Source organism: Somniosus microcephalus, chromosome 13, assembly GCF_052327205.1.
Source record: "Somniosus microcephalus isolate GS21.2 chromosome 13, FLI_Smic_1.0, whole genome shotgun sequence".
Classification (NCBI taxonomy): domain Eukaryota; kingdom Metazoa; phylum Chordata; class Chondrichthyes; order Squaliformes; family Somniosidae; genus Somniosus; species Somniosus microcephalus.
In genome coordinates this window covers 26,631,715-26,659,585 of record NC_140999.1, presented here as the reverse complement: position 1 = coordinate 26,659,585, position 27,871 = coordinate 26,631,715, and the positions used below count along the sequence as shown (strand labels likewise).

The window sequence follows — 27,871 nt, the reverse complement described above, 5'->3', positions numbered from 1 at the left end:
AGATTGAGACGATCAGCTTGCTGTTAGTATCAAAACTGGCTAGAGCGGGACAGTTATGCTAGGCTCGGACTCTCGAAGGACCAGTCAGCTTTGCGTATTGTTGCGGATTTTTCTATACAGATGTTAATGGAAATGACATTGGTTCATTGGTTTTTGTTAATAATTTAGGAAAATATGTTTTCATTAAACTTACAAACGGAGGAGAATATCCACTTGATTTTTGAAGGGTAAAAAAATAACAATACTGTTTTCATCAAAGTATGATAAAGATCAGGAGTATGATATCTCCTGTAGTAAATGACTCACTGTAACTAATCTTTGCCAATAGGATTTTCGGTCCACAATTGCATCATTATAAATGAAGAAAAACAATATGGACTTATTGTAGACTTCAAAAGTACAAAATCCATGTGAAGTCTTTCGTGCAAGTAACTTTGTAGAGCCATGCCAGATGAAATTAGGCTATTATTTTAAGCAACTTCTTACTTTAACCATGACTTGATCAGGTGAAGCTGCTCTTTAAATCAGACAAAAATCAGTTTTGAAATCTAATGGGTATCAAATATTGCCATGTTATCCACTATCAGCAACTTATGTTCTGTCCTATATACAAACATTAAAGAAAGAAGATTAAGTGGGATAGAAATTCATGTTGGGTGGTAGGGCACAAACAGGCGGTATCACGTCAAGCAGTTCAATCTTATTTAATCTTAATTATGAAATATGATTCATTGTCACTAAAAAAATGCTAATTCAAGTGTTTATTCTTACTCAGAAATTTTCTAATGCGTATTTACTAACAGTGTACTTCCATTTCTTTTCCATTGCTATTTATGTATGGTAATAATGGTCTAGATATTAGCTAGCATTAAGCTAGTTTTATTAAACTTACCTTCTTTTGAAAAAAATGAAAAGTCAAGGAGTTAAACTATAGCCATAGTTGGATGAATTTCACACAGAAAGTACTAATTATGCTAGATTCGACCATTCTTGGCATCTCCTATTGCTCCCCAAACATCAAACACAAATTCATCTGGAAATGCGAAATCACCAAGGACTGAGTCCAATGCTTCTGCAAACTCATCTGGATTCTTCTTGTCTTTTCCAGTTTCCACCATTGTTGCAGCTGGAAAGAAAAAGAATGAAGACAGTGGGTGACTCTTGTTCCATAGTGCGGATGCAAAGGGACTCCTCTTACATTTAACGGATCTTCTCTAAACACTCAGAAACTCAAACTTACTGAAGAGGAGTCCATTACAAAGTATTAGCAGTCCAAAAATAAATGTACTTAAGCTTTTTTTGATTATATTTAAAATAATAAAACTGTAAAGGAAATTTAAAAATATTACCTAATATTCACACTAGTGTACACCCATGTACATGTTGAACATTTAGTTTTAAACTGGTTGCATTAGATGGGCAATCAGTAGCAGAGGTGAGACAGGCAATATAGAGTGCCAAAACGTTATGTGAAAATTGTCATTAAGACAGGATTCCACGGAATTGAACACAGTACGATGCTGGCTTTCCTAATATTATCAATATTCTTTTTAAGAATCAAGTTAAAAGAATGATGAGCTCTTGTGTTATTTTGGAATAGCAGAGCTGAATTAACAGTAGATACGAGCATCACCCAAAGTCGTTTCTGTTAACTGTTCACACTGCTACCCTCAGCTGTGGCTCAGTTGGTAGCAGTCCCACTCCAGAGACTTAAACACAAAATCTAGCCTGATATTTCAGTGCAATACTGAGGGAGTGCTGCACCATCAGAGGTGCCGTCTTTCAGATTTGACATTAAACCAAGGTGCTGTCACCCCTCTCAGTTGGAGGTAAAAGATCCCATGGCACTATTTGAAGAAGAGCAGGGAGTTCTCCCCGGTGTCCTGGACATAACTAATCGCACAACCAACAGTACTAAAACAGAAATAACAACAGAACGGTGGCATAGTGGTTAGCACTGTTGCCTCACAGCGCCAGGGACCCGGGTTCGAATCCGGCCTCGGGTGACTGTCTATGTGGAGTTTGCACATTCTCCCTGTGTTTGCGTGGGTTTCCTCCGGGTGCTCCAGTTTCCTCCCACAGTCCAAAGATGTGCGGGTTAGGTTGATTGGCTATGATAAATTGACCCTTAGTGTTAGGGGGATTAAATACGTGGGGTTACGGAGATAGGGTGGGATATGTGTTGATGTAGGGGTTACGGGGATCGGGTGGGATATGTATCGGTGCAGGCTCGATGGGCCGAAATGGCCTCTATCTGCACTGTGAGGTTTCTGTGATTCTGTGATTCTGTGAAAATGCTGGAAAAACTCAGCAGGTCAGGCAACATCCGTGGAGAGAGAAATAGAGTCAACGTTTCAGGTCGAAACCCTTTGTCAAGACTGAAAAAGCTCAGGAAGTGAAACAGATTAAAAGGCCAGTTTGGGGGCTGGGAAAGAACAAAAGAGAAGTGAAGAGACATTGAGAGGTATTCAAAACCAGACGAGGTGGTGATAGGACTAGTGAAGACAAAAGACGGTTCTAGATTAGATGCGAAATGCGCTGGCAGAATGGGAGACAGCTGCCATGTGGGAGAAAGAAAAAGGGGGGAGAGCCAAAAGAAAGGTGTGGATAAAAAATATAAGTAAAAATGTAATGGGGGCCAAGATTATAATCTGAAATTGTTGAACTCGATATTGAGTCCAGAAGGCTGTAAAGTGCCTAATCGGAAGATGAGGTGCGGTTCCTCGAGCTTACACTGAGCTTCCGTGGAATAATGCAAGAGCCCGAGTACGGTGAGGTCTGAGTGGGAATGGGGCGGTGAATTAAAATGACAGGTGACCGGAAGCTCGGGGTCATCCAAGTACTAAAACAGATTTTCTCATCATTATCACATTGCTGTTTGTGGAACCTTGCTGTGCACGTTTCTTACATTACACTTCAAAAGTACTTCATTGGCTGTAAAGCGCTTTGGGACATGCTGAGGTTGTGAAAGGCACTATATAAATTCAAGGTCTTTCTTATTTCTTTAATACTTCTTAGCCAGCTCTCTAATTACTATAATACTCCCAACCACAGTGGAGATATCCTCATTTCTGTGGAATATTTCTGGCTTCATTGAACTCTTTTCCTCTCCCTGTCTGAGCCATCTGGTTTGGTGATTTAGATTTAAGGGGGTTGCCTGTGTTATTTTCTGGAGTGGGTCCAAGAAGTGTTTCAGACCTGGGGGCCATTCAGAGACATCCAATGCTGGGAAAATTACTACCAGCTGAGAATGCAGCAAGAAGGAACGCAGACCCATAGAGCACCACTATACTATCAGGAAAACAAAGATATGGACCACCACTGTGTCACACAGATCATCATATTATGCCTGGGAATCAGACGAACTGATTACACTGTGCAGTTAAGGAATCACCGCCATAGAGAAGGAATCCTTAGCTACTGGATCACCACAGAAATATGATTATTGGCGAACTAACATTAAAGGACAGCATGTAAATAGATATTGTTTAGTACCTACATGTTAGAAATCACTCTCCTTCAGTTGTAACGCCCATGTAATCCAAAATTGTTGTGCCCAATGGTTATGAATGAGCACAAAGTCTAGTTTATGGAGACAGCCTTCTGCACACCCTACAGTGTGCAGAATGGAAATAAATAGGAAAAATGTCTCACCGTGCAGGCATCCCACCATCCTGTAAAAAAGAGCTTAAGCTTGAACTAAAATCGGGCCAAAGTTAGGATTATTCTATCCAAATTTGTCCCAATTCATTCTTATTTTTGCTTAACCCCAATCCAAACTATTTTAACCGGTAGTTTTTCTTTCAGAATGTTGGGGAACTACTTGGTTCATGAGCAACTTTTTCCCCTTTGTGAACAATTGCATTTGCTGCATGCCCATAAACAGTCGGCCTCGAACTCAGCTTTCAGTTCCCCTGAAAATAAAAGAAGAAAAGTGGCTAGCTGACAGTTATTTCTCATCTTTTAAAAGTTGCTCCGACTGAGGCAGGGACTGAAAGAATTTGAGGATTGATGATTCCTAATATGGTAAAGTGTGGATCAGTCGACAGCTAGACGTTATAGGCTGTGGGAAAACTGTCCGGGCTTTTCTCTGTGCATCAGCCAGCAATTAACGAGACAAAACATGTCTTTCTTTAGTTATGTTGTTCTACCAGTATAGAATCATAGAATGATACAGCACAGAAGCAGGCCATTCAGCCCATTGTACCTGTGCTGGCTCTTTGGTAGAGCTATCCAAATAATCCCACTCCTCTACTCTTTCCCTATAGCTCAGTAAATTTTTTCCCTTCAAATATTTATCCAATTCTCTTTTGAATGTTACTACTGAATCTGCTTCCGCCACCCTTTCAAGCAGTGCATTCTAGATCACAACAACTCTCTGTATAAAAAATGTTTCCTCGTGTCGCCTCTGATTCTTTACCAATCACCTTAAATCTGTGTCTTCTGGTTACCAATCCTTCTGTCACTGGAAGCAGTTTCTCTTTATTTATTCTAACTGTGATAAATCCATGTAGTGAGACAAGGACTCGAAGAGGCGATATCGTAGAATTAGCACAAGTACTTTATTAACAGAGTAACAAACATCATTCCTGCATCCTAGCATTCCACCTTTGCTGACCTTGACAGGAAGCAAACCTCTGACCTTAACAGGAAGCAAACCTCTGACCTTAGCAGCAGCATTGGCTATAGCACCACCTGGTGGATAACCTTAATCATAACATCCCAGATTACTATATCCCTCCCCCCTTAAGATTTCAGTATGAATTTCTTAACAAACAACCATTCCTGAGGGTCACATAAGGAGTCTCCATTCATCATGTTCCATACTTGACAAATCTGACAGTTCAGTATCAATCTCTCTGGTGGCTTGCGAGCCCTTTGTGAACGTCTAACAGTAAAGTCCCTGCTTGTTTGTGGTGAAGCCACCAGCTGCTCCTGAGCAGTGCTTAGAGTATCTGACTCTGCAACGATGGTTTCCTCTTGACGAATAGGTTCCTGTGGAATTCTCTCTGTCCCTGGATGGTGGCACCACAAATGCACTTGGATAACTGGGGGCAATCCTGTCTTCAGTCATTGCATCTGGAACCTTCATTTCAATTTCCCCTTGTCTGGGAAGTATCTGATCTACATGTCTGCGTACTACCCTACCATCTCCCAACATGACCTTGTATGATACTGGACCTGTCATTGAGTCTGAAGCCAGGAATCCACTTTGGTCCATAACTGAAATTCCTGGAAAGGACCGCATCTCCTTCTCCAAAACTTCGGCTCTTTGTTCTTTTGTCATGGTTCTCTTTTTGTTTGTTTTGTCTGTTTTCCATTTTCCTTTTTAGGTCTGGGTGGACAAGGTCAAGAGTGGAGCGTAGTCAACGACCTAATAACATCTCAGCAGGAGAGAGTCCTGTGGTGGATTGAGGTGTTATTCTGTAGCTGAACAGAACCCGTGACACTTTGGCTGCTAAACTCCCTTCTGCACTTTTTTTCATCATCTCCTTAAATGTTTGTACGGCTCTCTCCGCAAGTCCATTCGAGGACGGATGATATGGAGCCGAGGTCACCTGCACTATGCCATTTTTTCGCAAGGACTCTTTTGTCTCTGTACTCACAAAACAAGTGGCATTGTCACTCACCATGATCTCCAGTAGCCCTTGATTACTGAAGCTCCAATGCAGGCAGTCTATAGTAGTAGTGGCGGAAGCAGAATTTACAGGATAAACATCCATCCATTTGGAATGTGCATCAATGATTATGAGGAACATCTTCCCCATGAATGGACCCGCATAATCTAAGTGCAATCTTCTCCATGGTTTATCCGGCCACTCCCAGGGGTGGAGAGGAGCCGCTGCTGGTGCCTTCCGGTGTTCCTGACAAGTGCTGCATGTCTTGACTAGATTTTCTATCTCCTCATCTAGCTTTGGCCACCACAAATAACTCCTATCCAAGGCTTTTATACGCGAGACCCCAGGATGACACTGATGTAGTTGCTCTAGGATAGACTGTCGTGCTGGCTGTGGAATAATCACTCGTGCTTCCCACAACACGCAACCATCCTGCACACTCAGCTCTGTTTTCCTGACACTGTAGGGTGTGAAGTCAGCCCCTTCCGGATGCTGTGGCCATCCCCTCAGCACATATTCTTGAACTCTAGACAGTACTGGATCTTTACCTGTCCATGTTCTTACTTGCTCTGCAGTCACAAGTGCCGTGTCAGTGTCCTCCAACATCAAAACTCTGTCCTCTGGAGCTGCACGGATAGGTGTGCCTGGCAGTGGAAGATGGCTCAAGGCATCTGCGTTCCCATGGTACTTGCCCGCCTTGTAGACAATGACATACTCATATGCCCTCAACATCACTGCCCACCTCTGGATCAGGGGTGACACCATCTGTGGAACTGCTTTCATTTCATTGAAAAGAGAGAGAAGAGGTTTATGATCGGTGCATATGGTGAACTTCCTGCCATATATGTACTTGTGGAACCTCTGTAACCCAAACATTACTGCTAACCCCTCTTTGTCTAACTGGGAATAGTTTTTTCCCGCTGGTGTTAGAGTTCGGGACATAAACCCTATTGGTCTTTCAGTTCCATCTTCCATGCAGTGTGAAAGAACTGCCCCCACCCCATAAGGTGAAGCATCACAAGAGAGAATGATGTCTTTCTCTGCATTGTAGTGAACCAGCACATCCAACGACAGCATCAGTTTCTTGGACTGTTCAAATGAAACCCCCTGCTCCTCTCCCCACTGCCACTGTGTCTCCTTGTGCAGTAGTTTGTGAAGAGGTGCTAACACAGTTGACAAGTTTGGTAAAAACCTGTTATAATAGTTCAGCAGTCCCAGGTAAGCTTTTAACTCAGCCACATTTGTAGGAGCAGGGGCGTCCTGCAGTGCTTGTACCTTCTCCTTGAGTGGATGGAGCCTGGTGGCGTCCACTCTGTGTCCCAGGAACACTGCCTCATTCCCCAGGAAAGTGCACTTACTCCTCTTGAGCCGGAACCCTGCCCTCTCCAATCTCTGTAGTACCTCTCTCAGAGTGCTCAGATGCCCCTGGTCAGTTCTTCCCATCACCAGAATGTCATCCAGATAGATGGAAACATGTGGAATCCCTTGCAGTACACCTTCGATTGTCCTCTGGAAGATAGCTGGACTAGATGAGACACCAAACGGTAAGCAGTTATATGTAAACAAGCCCTTGTGTGTATTTATGGTGACATACTTCTTTGATTCATCATCCAGTGTAATCTGCAAGTAGGCATGACTCATATACAACTTTGTGAATTTCTTTCCTCCAGCCAGGTTTGCAAAGAGATCCTCTGTTTTGGGAATCGGATACTGCTCTAGTTTGGACACCCGGTTGACTGTCAATTTATAGTCTCCACAGAGTCTTACCGAATTGTCCAGTTTTAAAACAGGTACTATGGGAGCTGCCCATTCCGAATATTTCACTGGCTCCAGTATGTTCTCTCTCAATAGACGGTCAAGCTCAGCCTCTGCCTTTGGCTTCATGGCATAAGGCACAGGTCGTTGTTTAAAAAACCTTGGCGGTGCCTCCTTGTCTACATAAATCTTAGCTGCGGGGCCATCAAATGTGCTAAGTTCCTCCTTGAACACATTCTCATGTTCACTCAGCACTTCTTGCAAAGTCAACTGGTTGCCCGCATCTATTTGATGTACTGCTCCCCAGTCTAATTTAAGTTCTTTCATCCAGCCCCGACCTAACAGGTTTGGTCCAGTACCCGATACTATAACTACAGGTAGCTGTTCCACTGTGTCCCTGTGTTGCACAGTTACCTTAGCTGTACCTAATGTCGCTACTCGTTCACCTGTATATGTTTTAAGATGCAGGGAGCAAGGCTTTAACTGTGGAACTTTTGCACGGTTCCACAATTTTGAGTACTCTGCCTTGTTCATTATGGTCACGCCGCACCCTGTATCCACTTCAAAGTTCACCTTAGAGTCATTTACTGTCAGTTGCAATGTGATAAGAGCCACTTTTGGAATGTTCTCTAACATGCTATACATTATGAACAAGTCCTCTTCTTCCTCAGCTTCCCCGCTGATGTGGTGTGCTCCATGTTTTTTCACTTCTCTCCCTTGGTTTTGCTGTCCTCCCCCTTTTGGCTTGGATTCCTCCACAGGTGATTTCGCCCTGCAAGCTCATTTTATGTGTCCTTGTTTCCCACACTTGTAGCACTTTTCCTCCAGAAACCGGCATTCACTCGCCAGGTGATCGCCCTTGCATCTATAACATGCCTTCACATGCTCACATTGTGGTTTCTGACACATGTTCAACTTGTGCACAACAACCTGACCTGCAACTTGCGTAGCATTAGCCCTGTCTGAACCCTGTATTTCTTTTACATCTCGGTTCACTGTCTCTATGGCTTGAGCAAGTTCCAATGCTTTTTCATAAGTAAGCCCAGTCTCGGATAATAATCTACGCTGCATTCGGTCGTCCATAATTCCGCAAACTAGCCTATCTCACAGCATTTCCTTCAGGTTGTTCCCATAATTGCAGTCTTGTGCTAATTTACGCAACACCGCTACATAATCCATTACGCTCTCTTCCTCTTTGCTGTTCCTTCAATTAAACTTGAACCGCTGTACAATCTCACTAGGCTTAGGGTTGAAATGTTCTTTTAGCAAAGCCACTAATTCAACAAATGATTTGTCTCCAGGCTTTTCAGGACTGAGCAGATTCTTCATCAAACTGTAGGTTTGGCTTCCCACTGAACTAAGCAGAATGGCTTTCCTTTTTCTGGCATCATTTATTTCATTTGCTTTGAAAAAATAACCCAACACTTCACAGTATTCCTCCCAGGTTTGTGCTTGACTATCAAAAGCGGAAACCGTTCCTACCGTGGCAGCCATGCTCTCTTCCAACTGGTAGCTAACTGCAGCTCATGATTTTGTTGTTTAAACGTCCTGGCAGACTTCTCTTCTTTATCCAGGGTCCTGTTTTACCTCGTCGCCAAATGTGATAAATCCATGTAGTGAGACAAGGACTCGAAGAGGCGATATCGTAGAATTAGCACGAGTACTTTATTAACAAACAGAGTAACAAACATCATGCCTGCATCCTGGCATTTCACCTTTGCCGACCTTGACAGGAAGCAAACCTCTGACCGTAACAGGAAGCAAACCTCTGACCTTAGCAGCAGCATTGGCTACAGCACCACCTGGTGGATAACCTTAATCATAACATCCCAGATTACTATACTAACAAAACGATTCATGATTTTGAACACCTCTATCTAATCTCCTGTTAACCTTCTCTGCTCTAAGGAGAACCCCAGCTTATCCAGTCTCTCCAGTATTTTGATGTAATTTTGGTGAGATTAAAATAACCATGATACAGCCTAAAACAAAGTATTCTGTTGGACTCAGTTTCAACCAGAGGGCATTAGATAAACTTACTAAGAAGCAATTATGATGGAATATTATATAATTTTTGGATGACCTTACATCCCTGGGGTAAGCTAGTGAATAGTTAGATATTGGGCAGTATGAGCGCACTCCAAAATGCAAGATGCTCAGACCACTTACAGGAGTGAATAGTATTCTGTACCTGTGAGAATACCTAGGACCAGATCCTAAACTTGTAATTGGTTAGGAACATAAGAACAGGAGTAGGCCCTTCAGCCCCTCAAGCCTGTTCCACAATTCAATGACATCATGGCTGACCTGTTTCTTAATTCCATCCACCTGGCTTGGCTCCATATCCTTTAATACCCTTATCTAGCAAGAATCCGTCGATCTCAGATTTAAAATTATTAATTGAGCTAATATCTACTGCTTTTTGTCAGAGAGAGTGCCACACGTCTACCACCCTTTGTGTGAAGAAGTGTTTTCTAACTTCTCTCCTGAATGGCCTGGCTCTGATTTTAAGGTTATGTGCCCCTTGTCCGAAACTCCCTCACCAGCAGAAAACGTTTCTCTCTAGCTACCCTATCATTTCCTTTCAAAATCCTAAGAACCTCAATCAAATCACCCCTTAACCTTTTATATTGCAGGGAATACAAGCCTAGTTTATGTAATCTCACCTCATAATGTAACCCTTGGAGCCTTGGTAACATTCTGGTGAATCTGTGCTGCACTCCTTCCAAGGTCAACATATCCTTTCTAGTGTGTGATGCGCAGAACTGTGCACAGTGCTCCAGATATGGTCTAACCAGGGCTTTGTATAGCTGTAGCAAAACTTCCTCCCCTTTATATTCGAGCCCTCTAGTTATAAAAGCTAACATTCCAGTAGCCTTTTTGATTATATTTTGTACCTGACTGCTACATTTTAGTGATCTGTGTACATGGACCCCTAAATCTCTTTGGATCTCCACTTTTCACCTAGCTTTTCACCATTTAAATAATACTCAGATCTATCCTTTTTTGGTCCAAAATGAATGACCTCACACTTGCTTGTGTTGAAATCTATCTGCCACAGTTTCACCCACTCACTTCATCTATCACTGTCTACTTGTAATTTTATGCCATCTGTAGTGTATGTACTTTGAAGAAGGAACTATATTCTGCAGCCCCTGTATACTGCAGTACCAGTAGTGACCACCCCGGTATATAAGCCTGTGTAGTAACTTTGTATAGTAGTGATATACCTATCAATTCGTCCAATAAAAAGCGACGAGTTAGGAACGTAACTAAAGGTTTTTATTGACTAAATAACAGAGCCCACCCTCGTGGGTGATCGGGTCCAACAAGGAGGAATACCAGCCAGTCGACTACCTTTATACCTGGGCAGGTAGGTGGAGCCATGGGCGGAGTCGGAGGTGGTCAGCCCAGGTATAACAGCGCGACAAGAGGCGACCTCGTATAGTGATACAACAGTGAGAACAGTGATAACAATACAACAGTGATAACTATAGTGTAACGATAGTGAACGATAAAAGTGGTTTACCACAAGTAGTTCCAGTTTTGTCTCCATTCAGTAAACACCTGTTATAACCAACTCCTGCAGTCCATGTCTCAATTACACACGGACGTTACACCATCAATCTTTGTGTCATTTTTGCAGCTCTTACTATCTTTTTCGTTTTCCTTTGGTGTTCTTTATATCTCTCCCAGTCCCTTGGATTTACACTATTCTTTGCACTTTTATGTACTTTTTCCTTTAGTTTTATGTTATCTCGCACCTCTTTTGTCAACCATGGCTGTTTTATTTGGTAAGCAGAGCTCTTTCCCCTTAGGGGTATATATTGCTCCTGAATTAAGTTCATTTCTTTTTTGAACACCTTCCCACTGTTCATCTGTAGTTTTACCCGATAACAGTTTTGACCAGTTTGCTGTCGTCAGTCTCTGTCTCATCCCGTTAAAGTTAGCCTTACTAAAATCTAGAATCTTAGGGGGCGATTTTCACAGCCCTGAGGCAGGGGGTTTGGAGGCGGGACAGTTTGTAAAATCTGCGCAATGCTGCACCAACACCTGGAGCCCAGAGGAGCGGGTGGACACCCCTTACCAGTGGCTGTCAAAGTCACCATCGCACTCAACTTTTTTGCTTCAGGCTCCTTCCAGGGATCATCAGCAGACATCAGCGGCATCTCCCAGTCGGCCGCCCACAGTTGCATCATGCAGTTTACCAATGCTCTCTTCGCAAAGGCGCACAATTACATCAACTTTTCAACTGATGAAGCAAGTATAACCGCGTGTGCGGTTGGATTCACAAATATGGCAGGCTTGCCAATGGTGCAGGGTGTTATAGACTGCACACATGTGGCCCTTAGGGCACCCCATCATAACCCAGCTATTTTTGTCAACCACAAGGGCTTCCACTCCCTCAATGTACAGCTGGTGTGTAGCCACAAGAAGGAAATTTTGCATGTTTGCGCTGGTACTGTGCCAGTTCCCATGACTCGTTGATCCTGCGGCAGTCTAATGTGCCTCCGCTCTTCAATCCACCAAACCAACTTAACAGATGGCTACTTGGAGACAAGGGATACCCCCTGAAGATGTGGCTAATGACGCTGATCAGGAGGCCATCGAAAAAAGCTGAGGAGCACTACAACGCCAGCCACATTTCAACCAGGTCCATCATCGAACAAACCATCGGCTTGCTGAAGATGCGATTCAGATGCCTTGACCAATCAGGTGGAGCCCTGTAGTACTCAGCAGCCAGGGTGTCCAGAATGGTCGTGGTCTGCTGTGCGATGCACAACATCGCACAGCATCGTGGCTTGCAGCTTCCTGATGAGCAAGTGGCTCAGTACATAGCCTCCTCAAATGAAGAGGAGGAGGAGGAGAATGATGACCGAGCGGAGGCGCATCAACCAGCAGCAGCAGCAGAGTGCGAGCACATTGCTGCTGGAATGCAAGGGATGCACTCATCTTGGCCAGATTTGCTTAGGTTGCCCGTTCTAGCACATGTGCTTGGCTCCTTAGCACAAGATAGACAATGGACATGACTCTCTGGCTTCCTCTCACTCTGACCACCAACCTGACCAAGCAAGTGTCGCTGAGGCCTCAATGTGGAACTTCTAAAACCAAAATTACAGAGGCCATAACGCCAACAGTTTGCCATCGCCAGAGTTTAATACATTGACAAAGGGATGGCATTTAATCATTAAACACAAAAAAACACCCAAGTGACTGCCTGTGTGACTACTTGTGCTTTATCTTCCTCTTATGCATGCTCCTATGTGGTGCTTCCCCTGTGGCTTCAGCAGAAGTGGAAGCCCCTTGCTCACTTTCATGCTGCTCCTGCTGCGACACCTTTGGCGGGCGTCCTCTGGGTTTGCGAGCCTGTGAGGGCTCACCAAAAGTCTGCTCCTCCTGCGGCTGTGCAGGGGCTGAGATGCCCATCTCAGTTGTGTGAGGACTCTGGTGGGGCTCTGACCGAGGGCAACGCAGTGGCATGGAAGTGTGAGCGCTTGGAGAGAAGCCCCCACTTCCTTGTTCTCTGCCACCAACATCCCTCTCATGGGTCAGCCCCACCTCATTGGTAGCAAGTGGCTTGAGAGCACCTTGCTGCACATCAGGGGGGCCATGAGGACCCGTGTCTGCACTGGCAGTCCTACTGCTGAGGACTTCCATGAAGCTTTGGTGTCTCTGATCAATAGCTGCCATCGCTCCTCCAGAGATGTCAGTCTATTCTGAACATTGACCATGTTTTCAACACTCTGGTGACTTATCTCCTCCATGGCCGTGGCCATTGCCTGCAGAGACAGCCATCGATACCACGGAGGTAGACATCGCTTTCACGGAGGTAGCCAACCTTTCTGAGGAGATGCACTCATGCGCCAATGACTCCACAAAGGTTCTGCTCATATTCGAGTTGGACTCCTCCATCCTCTGCACACAGTGACCCTGAAGACAAAACCTGCTAGAGACTCCTGCACCTGGTCCTGGAGTTCCAGCACCGCTCTCCTTCTGGATGGACCCAGAGGCACAGGGTTGACATGCAGCTGAGCAGAGCTAAGAGAGTCCTGCGACCTCCGACGAGGACTCTCCACTGCTGTCCCTGTCTCCACCACCTGCTGATGCTCACTTGTGAGCTGTGATACATCAGGTGACAACACTACTCTATATCTCGAAGGTCCCACTGAGGTGTGTGTATCTGCGCTGGTGCTGGGTGTGTTTACATCTGCTGACGCTGCTCCCTCAGAGGTTGCAGGTTCCTCTGAGGAGTCTTCCACCTCAGGCTCTTCCTCCTGGACAGTGGGGAGGCTGTCTGTCGATGGTCCTGTGGGGGAGTAAAGGAATGAGTTAGAGATGTTATGGTAGTATGGGATGCAATAGCGCAGATGATCAATTGCCATTCTATAAATGTACATCAGCAACCATTTTAGTGACTTCTGCAATGTAAAAGAGAGAGATGCAAAACTATTCTGTCACCAGCTTACTCTGCTGCGCCCGTCTGTCCATCCCCCACTTCCACCTCCACCTCAGCGCCAATGATTTCCAGGGCTGCCTCTTCAGCATGGGTCAAATGGGCGAGGGAAGGTGGCCCTCCTCCAGTCTTCGCCATTTCCCTTTTATTGTGGGCTCTCTTTTCCTGCAATGAGGGAGACAAGTGGAGTTTGAGTGAGAATGATGGAGTGAGTGTAGAGAGTCCAGAGCATAGATGCTTAGAAGGAGACAAAGATGGAGTGAGGTACCATTTCCAAGGGCCCTCCCTGTGTGTTGTTAGTTTTTGTCATTGCATAACATTGATAGGGAGTGTGAGGGCAGCATAGTCGAATAGTGAAGTGATTGTGTTCATAGAGTGAGAAGGATGGTGAAGGGTGCAAGGGTTGTAAGGGTAAAGTGGGATGTGTAGGAGGAGGTTGACAATGCAGAGTGCTGGTGATGAGAGGAGAAGGGGAGCAGAATGAGGGTCAAGCTGATGGTATACTCACTTTGGCTGATCTTACAAGGTCATTGAACCTCTTGCGGCACTGCAGCCATGTTCTGCTGCACACAGACCTGGAGGTGACATCCCGCACCAGTTGCACCCAGACAGCCTTGGTGTGCACGGGAGGCTTCTTTATCCCAGATGAGGGGAAGAGCACCTCCTTGCTAGCTCTTACCCCCTCGACCAAAATACTAAGCGACTCATCTGTGAACCTCGGGGAAGCCTTGGCTCTGGAGTTGGCCATCTCTTCTCAACGCAAATGTGTGCAGCATCCACAAAACAGCAGTGAAATGAGCCAAGGAAGCAAGCAGCCCTGAAATGAAGTGGCATAAGTGAATCATAGAATCATAGAAAGTTACAGCATGGAAGGAAGCCATTTTGGCCCATCGTGTCCGCACCAGCCAACAAAGAGCTATCCAGCCTAATCCCACTTCCCAGCTCTTGGTCCGTAGCCCTGCAGGTTACAGCGTCACAAGTGCACATCCAAGTACTTTTCAAATGTGGTTAGGGTTTCTGCCTCTACCACCCATTCAGGCAGTGAGTTCCAGACCCCCACCACCCTCTGGGTGAAGTGACATCAGCAGAGGCGAGTTTCAGTCCAAAAAGAGTAATTGGCCCAGGGGAACCCACACGCCCGGAATTAATTGGGCAATTCGGGGAAAATCCAAACTTTTTCCCACCTGACAGTGGAGGCGGGTTCGGCACCCACCCACCCCCAAACCCGCTCCCAACCCGTCTCCAATGGGAAAATCGCCCCCTTAGTAACTGTGTTAAGTTTCTCCTGTTCAAGCCTAACATTGAATTCAATCATATTATGATCACTGTAAGATAAATGTACCTTTACTGTTAGATTATTAACTAATACTGGCTCATTACTCATTACTAAATCTAATATGGCCCGCCCTCTTGTTGGTTCTAGAACATAATGCTCCAGAAAACTGTCTTGAATGTATTCAAGAAATTTGCTACCTTTCTGACTTGGGCCACTCTGAGCTTCCCAATCTATATGAAAATGAAAGAGCTGGATTTTACCAGCCCTGAGGAGGCATGTTTGGAGGCAAACCTCTCCCAACCCACCTCAAACCAATCTTCCCGGTAGTTGGGTCCCCGATTTGTGCAGGGACCCGACTCCTAGCGGCAGGAAGAGGATTATAGCCACTTAACTGCCTGTTAACAGTTGGTTAACAGGCAGTTAAGAGGCTTTTTTCCATTTTTTGACTGCTGCTGAGGGCTTCCCGACATCGGGGAACCCCGCATGGGTAAGTGAGGCATGCTGTGGGTCTGTTGTTATGTTGGTGTATAGATGACAGCTGCAGAAGTGGTGTGAAGGATGCAATGGGACACTGGTTAGTATCAGAGGTAAGGAAATGTTGGGAAAGTCATTTTTAATGTGTGTAGATTTATCTGTAGGTGACAAGCTTTGAAGTGTTTGTGTGGCCTCACATCAATGGGAGAAGTGACAGATCGCTTCTGTACCCTCACCTGCAGCTGCCATCTGTTTCATCCCTAAGGAGAGAGTCACTGGAGAGCCTGGGTGAAAGGGCTCACCTTTGTACAGTGATTGTCAGTGTTTGACAGCACCTCAATGCTGTCAAACACTGTCAAATCATGTCAAAAATTTATGGTTCATGTGCCTTTAAGAAAACCGGCAGATGACATGTCATCCACTGACGTCATCTGACACCGGCTTTCCCTTAATTGGCTAGCAAGCCCACAGGGCGGGCTTAACAAGGCCAATCATTGGAAAATAGCATCTGTGCATCGGACATTGCTGGGGGCAGGACTAGAACCCAGAAGCCAGCAGTCCCGCCCCCAATGCGTCTCGGTAAGTAAAATCCAGCCCTATGTCTCCCATTAAAACAACTTTGCTTTTGTCAAAAGCCACTCTAATCTCTGAATTAATACATTAATGCATTGGTATATATATACTGTTCCTTCATCATTACTGGGCCAATAGCCTGGAATAGCGCCATTGTAGGGCACCATCACCACAAGGGTTACAGCACTTCAAGGAGAAGACCCATCATCACCTTCTCAGGCCAAAGAAGGGTGGGCAATAAACACAGTCTTGGCAGCATCACCCACATCCCGAGAATAAATTTAAAAAAAGCACTGGCTCACTCGCAACATCAATTGTGTTGCCTTGGGGAGGCATTGAGTGAACGCACCCTACAAGAAATACCAGAAAATTGACAAGCATGGGAACCAAATGCTGCTCTCACTCAGCTCAGGAGTAGAACCCATCTAATTTTGTCCTTGGATGTCATGAAGAGAATGCATTCTGGCCCTGAGTTTGAACATATTGGTCCATCCACTTAAGAGGGTCAATCGTATGAGCAAACACCAACCTACAACTATGAAGTAGATGGTCTTTAATTTCATGGTTTCTCTTAACTGTCAGTGGTGATTGACAGGTGAATAGTATTAAGGGCAACTGGTGAACAGAATTTAATTTTTTTAACTGCACCCCTGGTAGAGAATAATTAATCAAAGTATTGTCACAGAACCTCAGGGCTCTATTTTAATAGCCATGAGGAGGCGGGTTTGGAGGCAGGTCGGAAAAAATGGCTTCAGACTGCCAACCCGCCTCCATCCCACCCCCACGCGATTTTCGTGAGTGTCGGGTCAGCTGCTCCCAAACTGACCTGACTGGAACTGGTGGGACAGGTAGTTAAGGCAGTTAACAGCCTGTTAACTGCCTTGCTAATCCTATTTTCATAGTGGTTTCCCATTTTCCTGCTTCTGGCTCCTGTTTCCCGTCTTGTCAGAAACACGCCAGCTGCAAGGAGACGAGTTTGTCGAGGACATGATTTGTAGTCATTGGTGCAGCACTTTAAAAGTGTTCCTGTAACATGGCTGATATTCAAATGCAACAACTTTGTTGGTGGAGGTTTGGGATAAGATTTTGCAAATCTACTGAGCTTGTGACTGGTCAAGCTGACATCCATCTGCAGTGTGACCTGATTGGAATAATTTCAGGCCACTTTGAGTGTGCGCTTGCAAGCTTCTTGCCTCAACTGAAATCTATAGCAACGGGATGGAAACCATTTACATCCTCTCATCCTGGCCATCAGGTTCGGAGGAAGAGCAGCCGCGGCAGCACCAGCACCAGCCACAACAGCAGCATCAGCACCAGGAGCACCAACCTCCTCCCCACCCACCCGAGGGCCTCAGTACAGGGCTGCACCTCACCGCAAGAGATACCCCCAACACAGGGTTTACAGGCAGAGGATCAGCTTCCTCAGCATGACTGAGCAGCAGTGCCAAAGGGGGCTGAGACTTTCAAGAGAGGTAGTCGCTGACATCTGCACAATGCTGCACCAAGACCTGGAGCCCCGAGGAGCGGGTGGCCACTCCTCACCAGTGGCTGTCAAAGTCACCACCACACTCAACTTCTTGGCGATAAGGCCCATCCCCTGAAAAAGTGGCTTATGACACCGATGAGGAGGCCATCAAACGATGCTGAGGAGTGGTACAATGTGAGTCACATATCCACCAGAAGCATCATGGAGCAAACCATCGGCTTGCTCAAAATGCGCTTCCGATGCCTAGACAGATCTGGTGGAGCCTTGCAGTATGCACCAGCCAGGGTATCCAGAATTGTTGTGGTCTGCTGTGCCCTGCACAACATCGCACAGCAGCATGACTTAGTGCTGCCGGACGAACAAGTGGCTCAGCACACAGCCTCCTCGGAAGAAGAGGAAGAGGATGAGGAAGAGGACAAGGAGGAGAACGAGGAGGAGGATGAGAAGGAGGATGAGGAGGAGGACAGGGAAGAGGATGAGGAGGAGCATGAGGAGGAGGATGAAGAGGAGGACGGGGAACGACGCCTTGCGGGGCCGGATGTGGCCAATCCAGCAGCACGCGACCACATTGCTGGCCGTCAGGCAAGGAATGCACTCATCCATACCAGATTCACGTAAGCTTACGCTTCAACCACAGGTGGCTGGCACATGGAGATGAATATAAGTCCGACATTCTCAAATGCCCAGGCATCATCTGCCCAATAAACGGTGGTTTGCGCTCAGTGTCACCACCAACATTCTAAATGGAATTCGCCCTGAGTCCTCACTCTTGAGCTTCCATTTCCCAGAGCACAGAGGCCACACTTTAGGTGATCTCAGCAGATCATTAAACCTTTTTCGACACTGAACCCATGTGCGTATGCACACAGACCTCGAACTCACCTCCTCAGCAACTTGCAGCCAAGCGGCCTTGCTTTGCTGAGGAGGCCTCTTCCTTCCATTTCCAGGGAAGAGGACTTCCTGACGTCATCTAACTCCCTCCACAAGAGCATGGAGGGAGCCCTCATTGAACCTGGGTGTAGCCATAGTTTTTGGAGATGCCATTCCTGAAGAAGCCATCACTTTTAACACAAAAAACAAATGCTTCTGCAAAGGGGGCATGGCCCCTTTAAATCTTACCTGAAACAGTGAGTCATCAGAGGTGAGAATCTGACACTCTGCAAACAATTGCCTGGAGGGGCCCGCAGGTCGGCCGTAACAAGGCCAGTCAACCTAAAATCTCATCTGTGGGGGCGGCGGCAACCGGGAGCAGCGGCATACCCGCTGTCAACTTGCCTCCTTTATTGAAATCGCGGCTATAGAGTCATAGGGGGAAAAATTGAGTTGCGCTACTTCACCAGGGTGCTAACGGGAGGCGCAAAGCAACCAAATTTTTCCCCCATAGAGTCATAATGGCACAGAAGGAGGCCATTCAGCCCATCGAGTCCATGCCGGCTCTCTGTAGAGCAATTCAGTCAGTCCCACTCCCCTGCTCTATCCCCCGTAGCCCTGCAAGTTTATTTCCCTCAAGTGCCTATCCAGTCTCCCCTTGAAAACATTGAGTGTCTCCGCTTCCACCGCTTCCGTCGGCGGCGAGTTCCAGGTCCTCACTACTCACTGCATAAAACAGTTTTTCCTCACATCCCCCCTGTGTCTCTTGCCCAAAACCTTAACTCTGTGTCCCCTAGTCCTTGTACCATCAACTAGAGGGAACAGCCTTTCCCCATCTAGCCTATCCATACCCGTCATAATCTTGTACACCTCTATCAAATCACCCCTCAACCTCCTTTGCTCTAATGAAAACAAATCCAGCTTCTCCAACCTGTCCTTGTAGCTAAGATCCCCCATCCACAGAACCATTCTGGTAAATCTCCTCTGCACCCGCTCAAGGACCTTCACATCCTTCCTAAAGTGTGGTGACCAGAGCTGGACGGAATACTCCAGTTGTGGCCTAACCAGCGCTTTATAAAGGTTCAGCATAGCTTCTCTACTTTTGCACTCAATACCTCTATTTATGAAGCCCAAGATCCATATGCTTGATGGGACTGAAGGCCGATAAATCCCCAGGGTCTACATCCTAGGGTACTTAAGGAAGTGGCCCTAGAAATAGTAGATGCATTGCTGATCATCTTCCAACATTCGATGGAATCTGGAACAATACCCATGGATTGGAGGGTAGCTAATGCTACCCCACTATTCAAAAAAGGTGGTAGAGAGAAAACGGGGAATTATAGACCGGTAAGCCTGACATCGGTAGTGGGGAAAATGCTAGAGTCCATTATAAAAGATGTAATAGCAGAGCACTTGGAAAACAGTGACAGGATCGGACAAAGTCAACATGGATTCACAAAAGGTAAATCGTGCTTGACTAATCTACTGGAATTTTTTGAGGATGTAACTGGTAAAATAGATAAGGGAGAATCAGTGGATGTGGTGTATCTGGACTTTCAGAAGGCCTTCGATAAGGTCCCGCATAAGAGATTAGCGTGTAAAGTTAAGGCACATGGGATTGGGGGCAAGGTATTGACTTGGATAGAGAGACTGTAGGATTCGCAAAATCCAGGAAAATACAGCCTACATTTTAAAACCCCTGAAATGGCCACATTTTTAAGAGCACAAGATGGAGTCGGCAGATCACATGACTCATTTCAGAAGGACATACCACTGCAATACCTTAAAGAAACTTGAGTCACCACCGATTGGAAAATTCCAGACTGACTGCAATTGATATGGTAATAAAGGTAGCAGCAGTAACGAAGTCAAAAACAAAGGACTTGCACTTGAAAAGGTCATGTTAATCGCCAGATAAACGTAAACCCATCACTGAAATCACAGAGCACAGACAAGACCCATTATCTGCATCAAACTCAGCGGGACACGGGACATAACCCATCAGTTTGGTTTCGGCCACGATTAAAGTCGTTAAACTAAAGTACCAGCTTTTGTCAAAGTAGCCGGCCCAAAACTTTGACAAAAGAAAACCCCTGATTTGGCGCCAATGATAAGGGCAAGGAAACGGTATAACTGTTGGGGGAAAATCAACGGGCAGAAGGTACGATCGGAGGCAGAGAACAACGAGAGGTTAAGGTTAAGTCGAACGGTTCGAGTGGAGAGGTCCGATTAGGAGGTTCGATTACGGTTCGAGGAGCACAGAGGTTCTACAAGTTCGAGCAGGAGAGCAGGTTCAGGAGCCCGTCCCAGAAGGAAGATCAATCGGGAATCCCGGAAGCTACAGGAGCACCAAGGTCGAGGACAGTTTTAAAACCCTGGTGAGCATAGAGGCCCAACTCCACCTAGCTGACCGAATAGAGGGATACTTTAGAGACGGGAGGGTTTTTAATATTAAGGGCTTTGTAATCGGGAGTGTTATTTATCCTTTGTTGTACCGCGCGCTTTCCCCACCCCCGTTTTATTATACCGCAGCTAATGAATTGATGTATTTTAAGATAGTCAAAGTAATTCTTGTGTGTTAAATTTTAGTTCCCATTGGGAGGCGTGTTAATGATTTTGTCTGTGTTGTTTCTTTGTTCCCTGTGTTTTTATTCTCCTTATAAATAAAGAAACCATTAGTTTTAAAACTTACCTTGTCTCACCTGATCCATTTGTCTTCCGAGTCACAAGTTGGGCCAACACATCAAGGTAGTCTGGCAATAAGTCCAGTGTCTAGAATCAGTGAGGGGGGAGCGCTTCGAAACCGCTCACGAGCAGTGTGAAATCAAGAATCGATCTCGCACACCACAAGCTCGTTAAAAAGACACCTTACAATGTAAATGGTAAAATAGATAAGGGAGAATCAGTGGATGTGGTGTATCTGGACTTTCAGAAGGCCTTCGATAAGGTCCCGCATAAGAGATTCGCGTGTAAAGTTAAGGCACATGAGATTGGGGGCAAGGTATTGACTTGGATAGAGAACTGGTTGGCAGGCAGAAAGCAAAGAGTTGGAATAAACGAGTCTTTTTCCGAATGGCAGGCAGTGACTAGTGGGGTACCGCAGGGATCGGTCCTTGGACCCCAGCTATTCACAATATATATAAATGATCTGGACAAGGGAACTAGATGTAATATCTCCAAATTTGCAGACGACACAAAGCTGGGTGGGCGTGTGTGCTGTGAGGAGGATGTCGAGAAACTCCAGGATAATTTGGACATGTTGGGTGATTGGGCAGAAACATGGCAGATGCAATATAACGTGGATAAATGTGAGGTTATCCACTTTGGTGGCAAAAACAGGAAGGCAGATTATTATCTAAATGGCAATAGATTGGGAGAAGGGGAAGTGCAACAAGACCTGGGCACCAGTCGCTGAAGGTAAGCATGCAGGTGCAGCAGGCGGTTAAGAAGGCAAATGGTATGTTGGCCTTCGTAGCGAGAGGGTTTGAGTACAGGAACAAGGATGTCTTGCTGCAGTTGTACAGGGCCTTGGTGAGACCACACCTTGAGTATTGTGTGCAGTTTTGGTCGCCTTATCTGAGGAAGGATGTTCTTGCCATGGAAGCAGTTCAGCAAAGATTCACCAGGCTGATACCTGGGATGGCAGGAATGACTTATGAGGAGAGATTGGGTCGATTGGACTTGTACTAGCTGGAGTTTAGAAGAATGAGAGGTGATCGCATTGAAACTTATAAAATTCTGACAGGACTGGACAGACTAGATGCAGGAAGGATGTTCCCGATGGTCAGGGAGTCCAGAACCAGGGGACACAGTCTAAGGATAAAGGGTAGGCCATTTAGGACAGAAATTAGGAGGAATTTCTTCACCCAGAGAGTGGTGAACCTGTGGAACTCTCTACCACAGAAGGCGGTGGAGGCCAGTTCATTAAATATATTCAAGAAGGAGTTGGATATATTTCTTAAGGCTAAAGGGATCAAGGGGTATGGGGAGAAAGCAGGGACCGGGTACTGAGTTTGGATGATCAGCCATGATCGCATTGAATGGCGGAGCAGGCTCGAGGGGCCGAATGGCCTACTCCTGCTCCTATCTTCTATGTTTCGATCTTGCTAAATACTCTCTCAATATGTCCTGCCACCTTCAGGGACCTATGCACATTAACTCCCAGGTCCTGTACACTCTTTAAAACTGTGCCATTAAGTGTATATTGCTTCTCCCTGTTCCTTCTGCCAAAATGCATCACATCACACTTCTCTGTATTAAATTCCATTTGCCATTTGTCTGCCCATTCTGCTAGCCTTTCTATGTCCTGTTGCAGTCAATTGGTATCATCCTCACTGTTTGCCACACCCCCAAGTTTGGTGTCATCGGCAAACTTAGGAATTCTGCTCTGTATTCCAATATCCAGGTCATTTATATATATCAAAGAAAGCAGTGGCCCCAGCACTGACCCTTGGGGAACACCACTGTCTACCACCCTCCAGTCTGAAAAATAGCCATTTATCATAACTCGCTGTTTTCTGTCCTTAAGCCAATTCCTTATGCAAGCTGCCACTGACCCACCTATTCCATGAGCCTCAATTTTGTTAACCAGCCTTCTATGTGATACTTTGTCAAACGCCTTCCTAAAATCCATGTGGACAACATCCATTGCATTCCCTTCACCAATCCTCTCTGTTACTTCATCAAAAAATTCAATTAGATTAGTGAAACACGATCTGCCTTTTACAAATCCGTGTTGGCTCTCCTTAATTAGCTTAAACCTCTCCAAGTGTCTGTTAATTTTTTCCTTGATTATTGTTTCTAAAACTTTACCCACTACTGATGTTAAACTGACTGGCCTGCAGTTACTTGGATTGTCCTTACACCCTTTCTTGAACAATGGTGTCACATTTGCCACTTTCCAATCCTCAGGCACCTCCCCCACATCTAGGGAAGATTGGAAAATTATGGCAAGCCCTTCCGCTCAATCCTCCCCCAATAACCTTAGCAACCTGGGATGCAAGCCATCTAGACCAGGCGACTTGTCCACTCTAAGCATACCCAGCCTTTCTAGTACATCCTGTCTATCAATTTTCACCCCTTCCATTGCTTCTACCTTTTCCACTTCTACCGATATTTTGTTAGCATCCACCTCCTTAGTAAACACTGATATAAAGTACTCATTGAGTATTCTAGCTTTGCCCTGCACCTCTAAGGGACCTTCTTTGTCCCTAATAGGCCCCACCCTGCCTCTTACTACCCGCTTACTGTTTACATGCCTCTTTGGGTTTTAGAGTTCCCTTTTATGTTAGCCTCCATTCTACTCTCATATTCTCTCTTTGCCAAACTTATCAAATTGAGAAAGCTGTAGAAGTTGAGAGAGCTAAGTCATGCGGAATTATGCTGTGTCTAATTTATAGTAATTAGAATTATTGTTGCCTTTTCACGATTTGATAATGTCCAAAGAAGCACAGCTGGGATCAGACAATAGGCTGAATTTCCCAAAGTAATTTCCCATAGAAGTCTTATCAACAGCTGTCATAATGAGGCGCCCTAGTTTCCATCTCTCTTGATTGGACAACTGACCCCAATCTCAGAGGCAAAAGGGCAGTGATCTAAACTGCTGTGCTCTCATTAAGAGCTAACATACGTGCTCTGTAGAACTCTATTACACATCTGTCTTATAAGGGAACACTGTTCTGCAGAGCATCATTCTGTTATTTCAATCACTGCATCAAAGGAAAATATCTGGATGTAATTAAGGGTTGGAAAATGGACAAAGATGAATGATCTGGAACTTTCATTAGTCTAGTTTTTACAAAAATATAGTACAGTATATGGTTAATTTCTCCCACACACAAAGAGCCAACAACATACAATCCCTCCCAGTAAATATGTTGCTGACTCTATGACATGTGCATAACATTTATAGAACCACCCTTCTATAGTGGAGTGTGCTTTATAAGATATTTGACCAGCTAGATGGTTGTACTTGGCAAACAGACTAAATTCTGTTCTGTTGAGAAGAGTAACCAATTGTAGTTTGCTGTGATTGGATTTGAGAGGTAAAGAATTTTGATTGCCTTCTGGTTATCTACCGGCAAAAAACGTTTATCCTGTCATTGACGTGGGAGGGAAATGGGAAAGAAATAGCGTAACACAGGATGTCATTAGCAAACACTATTTTCTCCACATCTTTAAACAAGCCTTTTCCACACAGAAAACTGCAATAAAAATAGCCAGTTTCATGTATTTGGTAAACTCTTTTTACAAGACTCACCTAACTCTACATCTCTGATGCCCATGTAACTTTCCAGTAAATCATCCACCTTCTTAGTTGCTCGCTCTTCAAACTCTGTTGGCTAGAGAAATGGAAACTTTGGCTCTTTGCAAATACAAAAATGAACAGATTCCCTTTGAAACCATAAAGCACACTTGGTATCATGTTTTCTATTTGTTGCATTTTTCTGTTGTTGGGCATACAGTGAAGTATACGCAAGAGCATATTTATCCATGAAAGCCTTGGCCAGCTCTGCTACCAGGTTACGGTGTACATGTGTGCACTAATTCTGAAGACAACAGTGAGGCCAGTTTTGGCCTCTTCACCACCCTGTTTACACCCACTAATGAGGCAGTAGCGGTTAATCGGCAGGATTTGCCCGCTTTACATCAGTCTCCAGGGGCACATCACTTTCCAGGGGAGTGGTGGGTGCTTCTTGCCACACAGAAATCCTGTCTGAAGTAGGTGGGGGCTTCTTTTGCGCATTTAAAAAGGGGCGGGGTAGAACGGCGTGCTTTTTTCCTACTAGTGGACATGCTGAACACCAAGGAGCAAATTCGGCAGAAACGCCAGATAAACAGCGTAAACAGCCGTTTATTCTCTTTCTCTGGGTTTTCCACTGAACTGCTGCCAAAGTTAGGGGGAAGATCAGGAGACCCCTGTGGAGATTTCAGGCAAAAGTCCCCAGCGCACCCATGAAAACCTGGCAGGAATGAGGCCTGGGGTAGGCCTCAGGCAGGAGCACCTTTAAAAGGCCCATAGGTTTTCCATGTATTTTATACCTTTTGCTTTCCCATTATTTTTTTTTTACTGCTGCTACTTAGGCTTTCACATGTCTGTGGCAGTTATGATTATTTTCTTTGCCCCAAGCTCCATAAATTAGCACCAGTGTGTTTGCCAATAGCGATCCTTCAAGCTGATATGTTTGGAGAAAGAGGAGATGCTCCAGAGAGATGTCATACAGGTCAGGCTATTTGAGAGGTGCTCTATGCCTTCCAGCTCTTACCTGCACCCCTGTCTCTACAGGGAAAGGTGGAAGACCTCATTTTGGCAGATATTGTGCTGGTGGATAATCTTCTTCTCAAAGAAGATTGTGCCAGCAGAGCCCTGGTGCCAGCACTAGGAGACGTGAATGCCTGACTTGCCGTTCTGCTGGAAGGTTCTACAGAAGCATCCCAATCATAGCATGCCATGCTTTACATGGTACTGCATGAAAGAAGGCATGCCAGGGTGATCAGAAGCCAGTATTGCCCATTTGACTGCACCTGCCCAAGAGGCCGTCAACCATTTCACTGGCAAACCTATCTGGAAATGGCCATAGGAACCTGTCTTCTGGCAGTCTGGGTCAACAGAGAGGCAGATGTTAAACTGTGCCCTCTGCTGTAAGGGTTGCAATGACTAGGTTGCATAGAACTTGTGCATACAGAGGGGCAGTAATGGTTAGTTGTGGCCTGAAACTTGGCTGTACCTTTTTGTAGGCATGTTGCAGTGCTGACCAAAGGGATGGTGCTGTGGATAGGTACACAGGACAATCCACCTTGTACAGTAGCTCACATAGCACCACCTCAGCAACCATCAAAGGGAGGGAACAGGTGCTGTGTTGCACCATCACTTATCTGCAGACTCATGCCTGCACCTAGGGCTGCATCTTGGCTGCCACTTCCTAATTCCCTACACTTTCAGCCTTACTGAAGGCTGCTGATGGGTTGAGATGGTTTTTAAGGCTCTTCAGACGTTTTCTGGATTGCACCCCACTTGTAGCATTCCCTTTTAATTGTCCCCATCACTGTTTCTTTTAAACTGTCAATCCTGCCATTAAAATAGTGGGCATAAAAATATGAATTTTATAAGTTTGGGGTTCACATGCTGTGCCACTCCATCATATCCTCAAAGATTCCATTTCCTGCCTCCACATTTTTTCAGTCATCCCCTTCTTTTGGCCCTTACAGCCTTTAGAAAGGCTAAAAAATAAGTCTCTCCAAGCAACCACTTCACCTTCAACACCACATCACCTTAATTCTGACCTGCAGCCCTTTATGGGATGATGACGTGCATTATTTCCTGCCTTTTTTTTGGCAACCAGCCACCTGCAGGTTCAATCCAAGCCAACAGCTTGCCTTGCTTATTAAGTACAAGCCTATCTTGGGAGGTCTAGCAGTGTTGGCTTCTGCTGATTCATGCAAGCGAAATGCTCATAGTGTTCCTGTCCCACCACTTCACTGCCAGAACTGGAACACCGCCCTACAGTACTGTTAAAAAGAAATTGCATTAAGACTGTGCTAAAGTGCCATGTATTGTGGTAGTCTGCTCCATTAAACATCGTTGCAAAACACGGCAGTTCCCAATTTATTTATCTCAAATCTAAGATAAAAGATATGGCTAAACTTTTAAGCAGCTTACTACTATAATAGCACATGGCTTACTTGTACATTGATTTGAACCACTACTCGCCTGGTTCCAGTCTATCAAGTGGTAACCAGATAATCGCCGGCAATGGCTTCTCTTCCCACTCCCACACTGTTACCTCGGGAGTCCCCAAGCATCTATCCTTGGCCCCTTCTATTTCTCATCTACATGTTGCCCCTCGGCGACATCATCCGAAAACATAACTCCAGGTTCCGCATGTACACTGACGACACCACCTCTCTTGACCCCTCCACTGCCTTTGATTTGTCGTGTTGCTTGTCTAACATCCAATATTGGATGAGCAGAAATATCCTCCAGCTAAATATTGGGATTGTCTTTGGTTCCTGCCACGAACTCCATTCCCTAGCCATCGACTCCATCCTTCTCCCTGGCCACTGTTTGAAGCTGAGCCAGACTGTTCACAACCTTGGTGTCCTATTTGACCCTGAACTTAGCTTACGACCACATATCCTCTCCATTACCAAGACCGCCTACTTCCACCTTCGTAACATCGCCCATCTCCATCCCTGCCTCAGCTCATCTGCTACTGAAACTGTTGTATCCGTGTGTTAATGGAGACACGGAATGCAGGAGTTGGTTTAACAGGTGTTTACTGAACAAAGTCTGGAGGTGAACTAAAAGATACAAGACGCTATACAGGCTTATATACCCGAGTGGTCACTACCGGTATTACAGTACA

General features: G+C 45.4%; 1 protein-coding gene across 1 annotated transcript in view; it reads right to left on the bottom strand.

Annotated features, from left to right (window-relative positions):
• Nucleotides 1-974: 974 nt before the first annotated feature.
• Nucleotides 975-27,871, bottom strand: part of LOC147108157 (PDZ domain-containing protein GIPC1-like) — a 147,296-nt gene continuing 120,399 nt past the window's right edge. Inside the window, exons 4-5 of the mRNA XM_086006026.1 lie at nt 24,766-24,847; nt 975-1,126 (exon numbers count right to left, since the gene is read on the bottom strand). Coding sequence (XP_085862152.1) covers nt 975-1,126; nt 24,766-24,847 — 234 coding nt within the window. The remainder of the gene's footprint in view (nt 1,127-24,765; nt 24,848-27,871) is intronic.